Source organism: Eurosta solidaginis, chromosome 5 (genome assembly GCF_040869045.1).
Source record: "Eurosta solidaginis isolate ZX-2024a chromosome 5, ASM4086904v1, whole genome shotgun sequence".
NCBI lineage: Eukaryota > Metazoa > Arthropoda > Insecta > Diptera > Tephritidae > Eurosta > Eurosta solidaginis.
Window position 1 is genome coordinate 100,664,576 of NC_090323.1, and position 8,702 is coordinate 100,673,277.

General features: G+C 38.6%; 1 protein-coding gene across 2 annotated transcripts; it reads right to left on the bottom strand.

The window, feature by feature from the left end:
- Window positions 1-5,446: 5,446 nt before the first annotated feature.
- Window positions 5,447-6,383, bottom strand: LOC137233759 (tax1-binding protein 3 homolog). Of its 2 annotated transcripts, XM_067757098.1 has the most exons (4): window positions 6,234-6,383; window positions 6,085-6,163; window positions 5,868-5,996; window positions 5,447-5,816 (listed from the first exon to the last, which is right to left on the bottom strand). In XM_067757098.1, the coding sequence occupies exons 2-4, from the start codon at window positions 6,136-6,138 to the stop codon at window positions 5,628-5,630; spliced, it is 372 nt and encodes a 123-aa protein (XP_067613199.1). In that variant the 5' UTR covers window positions 6,139-6,163; window positions 6,234-6,383; the 3' UTR covers window positions 5,447-5,627. The 2 variants fall into 2 exon arrangements, with proteins under 2 accessions (XP_067613199.1, XP_067613198.1); XM_067757097.1 differs by having other exon boundaries at window positions 6,085-6,332.
- Between the last annotated feature and the right edge of the window lie 2,319 nt (window positions 6,384-8,702).

Consider the following 8,702-nt stretch of genomic DNA (forward strand, 5'->3'; position numbering starts at 1 on the left):
TTCAAAGATAGATTTGGTTAGAGCTTACCATCAGATACCTGTTGCGGAAGAAGGCATTCATAAGACTGCCATAACCACACCTATTTATAAATGAAATGATACACGATTTAGATTTTATATTTGTTTATTTGGACGACATACTGATAGCTAGTAAAGATGAATCAGAACATTTACAACATCTTAATATACTATTTCAACGTTTAGATAAGTACGGATTGAATATCAAGCCATCTAAGTGCGTTTTTGGAGTAGGTAAAATTTATTTCCTAGGTTACTACATATCGTCTGAAGGTATTCAACCATCAGCGGAGAAAATTCAATCAATTCTTGATTTTGGACGGCCAATGTCAATCAAACAAATGCAAAAGTTTGTGGGAATGGTTAATTTTTACCATAGGTATATACCAAAGCTTGCTGAAATGCTAGGCCCAATACACAGCATGATAACAAAGGCATCGAAGAGCAGAGATAAGGTACTTGATTGATTACCCCCAGCGGGTAAGGGGGTACTTGATTAGTCTGATGAAACATTGCAGGCATTTGAGAAAGTAAGAGTTTTGCTAAGAGAACTTTGTTAACACATTTCAACAGTGAAGCAATTCTCTCTGTTGCTGTAGACGCATCAAATAGGGCTATTGGAGGAGTTCTTCAACAGGAAATCAACAATACTAAAGAACCGTTAGCTTTCCTCTCTAAGAAACTTAGTCCGTCTGAATATAAATATAGTACTTTTGATAGAGAGTTACTTGCTATTTATTTAACTAGCCATTTATTTTAAAGCCACTTAGATTTGCATTGAATTCAAAGCTAGATCGAAGTCCCAGACAGACAAGACATTTGGAGTTCATATCCCAATTTACAAGTGACATTAAATACAAAAAAGGGGAATTAAACTGTGTTGCGGATGCGTTGTCAAGGATACCCGAAGTTTTAACGTTAGAAACCATTGACGTAAATTTAAAAGAGTTATTTATTGAACAAGGAAAAGATAGTGAAATAAAATCATTAGTAGAAAATCTAAATTGTAGACATAAATTGGAACTAATATCAGTTCCATTTTTAAATATTCAAATTTGGTGTGAGACATCACTTAATTTAACAAGGCCATATATACCTCAAGTGTTAAGAAAATTTGTGTTTGAGAAATTACATGGTATAGTCACGTTGGTATTAAAGCAACACGCCGGTTAATCACTAATAGATATTTCTGGCCAGGAATGAATAAAGATGTAAACCAGTGGGCGAAAGAGTGCATTAATTGTCAAAAAAGTAAAATTTATAGACATACAAAATCGCAAGTTTCGAAAATACCAATTACAAAAGGGCGTTTTGAACATGTACATTTAGATATCGTTGGACCTCTTCCTCCATCACATGATTTTAGATTTATATTAACTTTAATAGATAGGAATTCTCGTTGGCCGGAAGCATATACTCTCAAAATATTTCCGCGAAAAATGTGACAGAAACTTTCTTTTTTGAGTATATATCACGATTTTGAGTTCCGTTGACAATTACATCTGATCAGGGAGCGCAATTTACATCGCAGGTTTTTACAGAGCTCTCAAAACTATTAGGAAGTCATAAAATCATAACCACTGCTTATCATCCGCAAGCTAATGGAATAGTTGAACGCTTTCATAGGCAACTTAAAGCTTCAATTATGGCAAGTGGAAGTGCAGCTGAATGGTATGAGGAGTTACCTATAGTGTTGTTAGGTTTGCGATCATCCTATAAAGAAGACATTCAATCTACAGCTGCAGAGATGGTATATGGGGAAAATCTAAGACTTCCTTCGCAAATGGTAGTTCGATCTGAAAATAACTTTGACTCATCTGATGTTCTGTTAAAATTAAAACAAAATCTTAAGAATTGTGCATCAAACATATCTCATGTTGTTGTTGTTGTAGCAATGCTCGCCCCACCTAATAGCCGCGACCGATCACAAATTGTCATCAATATCCTCTAACGGGAGTCCAATGAAACTTGCTGTTTCAACAGGGGTGGACCATAAGGAAAGGGGTGTTAGAGGCGTTGGTTCCACATTACAATTAAAGAGATGGTTGGTGTCATGTGGGGACACATTGCAAGCGGGGCATACATTTTGTATGTCGGGGTTGATTCTGGATAGGTAAGAGTTTAACCTGTTACAGTATCCAGAACGAAGTTGAGCAAGAGTGACACGCGTTTCCCTGGGGAGTATGCGTTCCTCTTCCGCGAGTTCTGGATATTTTTCTTCAAGTACTGGATTCACCGGGCAATTCCCGACATAAAGGTCCGACGCCTGTCTATGGAGTTCACCAAGGACCTGCTTGTGTTTTTCCGCTTCATACGGCTGGGTTCTCAGGTGCCGTATTTCCTCAAAATGCTTACGGAGATGACTCCTTAGGCCCCTAGGCGGTGCTGGTTCGTCAATCAGATGTCTGTTGGGATGCCCAGGTTTCTGGGTATTCAACAGAAACTGTTTGGTCAGCATCTCATTTCTCTCCCTGATGGGGAGTATTCTCGCCTCATTATGCAGATGGTGTTCTGGGGACATAAGAAGACAGCCCGTGGCGATTCTGAGAGCAGTATTTTGGCAGGCCTGTAGTTTCTTCCAGTGGGTGGTTTTTAGGCTTGGCGACCATATGGGTGACGCGTAGCACGTAATCGGCTGGCTAATTGCCTTGTATGTCGTCAAGAGCGTTTCTTTATCTTTTCCCTAGGTACTACCAGCAAGGGATTTGAGGATTTTATTACGGCTCTGAATTCTTGGAACAATTGCGGTTGCGTGCGCACCAAAATGTAGATCCGGATTAACGTGACACCCAAGATTTTGGGGTGTAGGACAGTCGGTAGCGTAGTGCCATCGACGTGGATGTTCAATATGGTCGACATTTGGGGCGCCCATGTTGTAAATAAGGTCGCGGAAGATTTAGTCGGTGACAATGCCAGGTTTCGCGAGGCGAAAAAACTGGAGAGATCAGGGAGATAGCCGTTTATTTTATTGCATAGCTCATCGATCTCTGGGCCTGGGCCTGTGGCCATTATTGTGCAGTCATCGGCGTAGGAAACGATTGTGACTCCTTCCGGTGGTGAAGGTAGCTTAGATATGTAGAAATTAAACAAAAGTGGGGATAGGACACTACCCTGTGGCACCCCTTGTTTAATTCTCCTTTGTTTTGATGTTTCGTTTCTGGATTGCACCGATGCCTGCCGACCACCCAGATAATTTGCGGTCCACCTTTTAAGACATGGGGGAAGGGTAGACCCTTCCAGGTCTTGCAGTAACGAGCCATGGTTGACCGTATCAAAAGCTTTTGATAGGTCTAGCGCTACGAGTACTGTTCTATGGTGGGGGTATTGATTCAAACCGCAATTTATCTGGGTGCTAATGACATTTAGCGCGGAGGTAGTGCTATGGAGTTTTCTGAAGCCATGCTGATGAGGGGCTAGCTGCAAATGTGCTTGGAAATAAGGGAGCAAAATGGCTTCAAGCGTCTTTGCCACTGGCGACAGGAGAGATATCGGACGATATGACTCACCTACGTTAGCTGGTTTCCCAGGCTTTAGTAGCGGGACCACCTTGGCCATTTTCCATTTCTCGGGTATGACAAAGGTGGAAAGAGACAGGTTGAAGACATGCGCTAAATATTTGAAACCCTCTTTCCCTAGGTTTTTAAGCATCGGCATGGCTATGCCGTCTGGGCCCACTGCTTTGGATGGTTTAGCGCGACCAATGGCGTCCTCAACCTCTCTAGCGGTGATGGTGATTGGTGACGCGCTGAATTTGTGTTTATGTGCGTGTCTATTGGCTCTCCGTCTATCTTTGTCGACCGTAGGATGCATTATATATTGTCGGCAGAAAGCGCTCGCGCATTTTTTCGCATCCGACAGCACCTTATCGCCAAAGGCGATGGAGACTTTCTTTGTGCTTAGTCGGATTCGATAGGGACTTTACGGTGGACCAAAGTTTACCTACACCGTTAGAGAGGTTACAACCTCTTAGGTGCTCTTCCCATTTCGCCCGCTTGTGTTCGTCCACAAGCAATCTGATGTGTTGGTTTATATCCCTTATTTGGGGGTCGCCTGGATCAAGCTGTCTTATAAGGTCGCGTTCCCTCGCGGCCTCCGCCGGGAAGTGGGGCCGGATTTCGGGAATTCTCCCGGCGGGAATGAAATGTGCCGAGGCGGATTCAATGACCTTACGGAAGGCACGCTCCCCTTGGCGGGCATCAGTCGGGATAGGGAGGGCAGCAAAGCTGCTGGGTTTTTTGACCCCAAAAACATATCTGATCATAGGGCATAGTTAAAGATAACCAAGATTACACTATATTTAAGGCACGTGGGCACTCTAAAACACAAAATGTACTAAAGGAATTTTAGTTAGCGGTATTTGTTGTTTACAAGAAACTGCACTAAGTTCGAAGGTAATGTCAAAGAGAGAACGCAACTGAAATACAACCGTACGCGGCGAATGCTAGTCGATGACTGCCTTTAATTGTAATGTGGAACTAACGCTTCTAACACCCCTTTCATTATGGTCCACCCCTGTCGAAACAGCAAGTTTCCTTGGACTCCCGTTAGAGGATATTGATGACAATTTGTGATCGGTCGCAGCTATTAGGTGGGGAGAAACATTGCTACAACAACAAAGGTTTTGTAGAAATCTCGGGAGCGACGAACGTTGGGTTCTAACCCAGAACGGCCGGAACGATGCAACCGTCTTTTACAAGTGACACACTGGAAAGAGTACAACCGTCTGAGGTAAATCTTTTTCCGACATACATATGCAGCATAATCACAACCTGCGACCGTTGTTGTAGCAGTGCTTCGCCCCATCCAATAGGTGCGACCGATCGCAAATTGTCAACAAAATCCTCTAACGGGAGACCAACGAAACTTGCTGTTCCATCAGGGTTGGACCATAGTAAGAGGGGTGTTAGAGGTGTTGGTTCCACCGTACAGTTAAAGAGATGGTTGGTGTTATGTGGGGATACATTACAAGCAGGACATATGTTTTGTATGTCGGGGTTGATTCTGGATAGATAAAAGAGTTTAACCTGTTACAGTACCCAGATCGAAGTTGAGCTAGAGAGACGCGCGTTTCCCTATGGAGTGCGTTCCTCCTCTGCTAGTTTTGAGTATTGTGGCTGGGACCGTGTTTAGGTTCAATACCTTTCGAGAGCAGGAGGGTATGGAGCAGTACAGCTGCTCCGAGGATAACAACTTGTGGTGGAGGCGAAACAAATTAAATGGCGTTACATTGAAATGACAGCCCTTGGTCGGGAAAAAAAATCCTAAGTCACTCATCAGTTTTGAAATGTCCTTTTTGCTTTCATACAATTTTTGTGAAGTCTTAGAATAGGGCAGGATTGAAAACACTTTATTTCTAACCTCCCCCCCCCCCCCCCCCCCCCACCCTTACCATACCATATCAACATTAACTTGTCCTCAAGACTCGTCCTTTCGAATTGTAAATTTATGTTGCTGTACTAAGCATGTATTATTAAAAATGTTAATATTCAGTATTTTAAAATGCCGTAATAATAAGCAAATAAATAAATAATATATATAGCCCACACAGAAATAGAAGAAAAACCTTATAAGTTAGTGTTGAAATTCTAGGATTTAGTTAGCTTAAAGATCTAGGTGGATGTAACTCCTTTCCTTGCAACTAGCATATTTAAAATAGGGTTTTTTCGAATGTAACCAACTGCCTTTCTATGAGTTACCATTGTAAAGTCGTATCCATTGCACTGCAATATTTTGTCATGGACACGCAGGCCAGCTCTGGAAGCTGGACTATTTTCATGAACTTCGGTGACATAAATGCCCTGTAAAGATAAAAGTTTCAGACTAGCGCTACAGGAATGTTTGATACGTACATAGTCGGTATATCCCTGCGGACTTTTCCTGAAGTCTTGATCTATACCGCCTCCTATTTTGAACCCGCATTTCAGAACTTCATGTCCTTCTCCGTCGAAGTCTTTCTCTTTATGAAGTGTAATAGGAATCTTAAAACAACTGCTACTTTATATACTGTACTTAAGGACATATATACATATTTGATATTTAATCCAATACATATATAAGCATACGTACACTTAAACACTCCATGACCGTACCGGCCTGATGCTGAAAAGCCATTTTAGCCATTCTATCCTTTAATATCTATGCACATCTATATTATAAACAGTGATTTGTCTGCCTAAAATTTCTATACAATGGTGGAACAATGTTCTATACTATACCCATGGTACCCAAACTAGAGTTGGCAAATATCCGTGTACCGGTGATTTTATCACAGCTACTGAAATAACACAGCACACTTCAGCGACAGCCTACAAGGGGAATTCGTGATTGATTGGCTGTGACAGCATTTATTTCCTGTTACCAATCACGCTCAAACATACTCTCATCACAGGAACAAATCGCTCCTATCCCTGCAAAAACGCTCCACGTCATTTGCCTAGTCATTTTACGGTCATTGTGACTTTCTGCAGCGGTTATATTCATAGTCATTTTTGCATGGGGCGATGCACTTTTGTAACCAAATTTTCCGTTTCGTTCCTATTAATATGATGGTGCATTCCGCTCCCACTTATAGGAGATGAGCATAGCACTGTTCTGCTCACACACATCACAATGGTCGTCAAATTGCGGTCATTTCTTCGGTCATTTCACTCTACATTTACCAGTCTTTTGACAATAAATTTTACTGCGGTTTTACCATTTATATAACCGCCATATAACTTGAATTTTACCTGCCGATTTACTTGACCTGGAGCAGCCATATGAATAAAATATGAACCAAAAAAATTGAATTTTCAATAATTATTTTTTCAATATTATTATATATTTACATGAAATTGGAACTTATATTAATACAGTTCATATAAAAAAGAAGTAAGTACTTTAATAATAAATAAACTCGCTTAATTGGTTTTTGTTTTCCAATTGAAATCTTTTCTAAGCGAGCAGAAAATAATTTTAAGCTTTAGAAAAAACTCCAATTATTTGAATAATCTACAACTTAAAGCTTAGTAGAAATTCAGATTAGGTTTACTTTTTTTCAGATCAAGAATATTCAAAGGTGTCGTGGAATCAGATTGCTGTCGTAATTGGTGAACTTAAAAATGTACGACTTGAGTCAGACTTATTATTATTCTAAATCTAATCATTCCAGCAATAATTCTGCAACACTTAGCAGAAGTATTGATTGGTTTCAAATCTAATTCCAACAGCAATCGTACCACTACATACTTTATTATATATGTACATAAAATTGTAACTGAAATGAATACAGTTCATTTAAAGAAAAGTAAGTATTTTAATAATAAACTCGCTTAACTGGTTTTCGTTTTCCAATTGAAATATTTTCCAAGCGAACAGAAAATAATTTTAAGCTTTAGAAAAAACTCCAATTATTTGAATAATCTACAACTTAAAGCTTAGTAGAAATTCAGATTAGTTTTACTCCTTTTTCAGATCAAGAATATTCAATTCAAGCAATAATTCTGCAACTCTTAGCAGGAGTATTGATTGGTTTCAAGTCTAATTCCGACAGCAATAGGATCACGTCATACCTTATTATATATGTACATGAATTTGCAACTTAAATTGATACAGTTGATATAAAGAAAAGTTAAATAATTTTAAGCTTTAGAAAAAAATCCAATTATTTGAATAATCTACAACTTAAAGCTTAGTAGAAATTCAGATTAGGTTTACTCTTTTTTCAGATCAAGAATATTCAAAGGTGTCGTGGAATCCGATTGCTGTCGTAATTGATGAACTTAAAAATGTACTACCAGTAATTGAGTCAGACTTATTATTGTTCTAAATCTAATCATTCAAGCAATAATTCTCCAACCCTTAGTAGGAGTATTGATTGGTTTCAAATCTAATTCCGACAGCAATCGTATCACGACATCCCTTATTATATATGCACATGAAATTGCAACTTAAATTAATACAGTTGATATTTATTTATTTATTTATTTATCAGTCTACAAATTAAACAATTATACAGACCAAATATACCGACACTTAAATCTCAGATGTAATACACGATATAAACAAAATAAGCAGTCATCAATTTTAAAGTAATATTTAAACAGTATTGAATTAAACGCTTGACAATTTCAATTAAAAACTTAGAAGTAAGCAAAAGACAAAATGTTGAAAATGTGTTAAAATGTACTCATGAAGGAGCTATTAAATAATAATTTATGAAATTGACAATAAAGCAAATTAATAGTAGATAAAATATATACAGAATAGAATTTATACAGCAGAATAGAATTTATACAGAGTAAATTTGATTGCATACATAAAAAAAATAATGATCACAACGCAATTTTGCAAACAAGTTTCAAGTAACTGGTACTTCAAATTTGAAACAGAGGGTTGAACAGTATATCACGGTTTAGCGTTCTTTGCTTCATTTCGAATTACAAATTTAATGTAGTTAAAAGGTATTTTTTAATACCAAGAAACGAGTCGCAGACGTCTAAATTTTTACAGTGTTTATTAAAATCACGACATAAGCAGTGAAGTGGTTCGTGCATTTCATAATTCGACCTGCATGTAGCTACAAAAATTGATTGAAAATGTCTAGATGGCCTAATAGGAACGTTAAACTTAATTTCACTAAGCAAAAATGGACTATTTATTGACCCTCTTATTAATTTAACAATAAATAAGGCACCCAGCATCTC

What these genes read in the sequence shown, in the direction of transcription:
- LOC137233759 (XM_067757098.1), bottom strand. Translation starts at nt 6,138, where the DNA reads ATGGCTAAAATGGCTTTTCAGCATCAGGCCGGTACGGTCATGGAGTGT. An exon ending in CGGTCATGGAGTGTTTAAGT is followed by an intron (nt 5,997 to 6,084) that starts GTACGTATGCTT and finishes AGTTGTTTTAAG; the next exon opens with ATTCCTATTACACTTCATAA. An exon ending in CGCAGGGATATACCGACTAT is followed by an intron (nt 5,817 to 5,867) that starts GTACGTATCAAA and finishes TTATCTTTACAG; the next exon opens with GGCATTTATGTCACCGAAGT.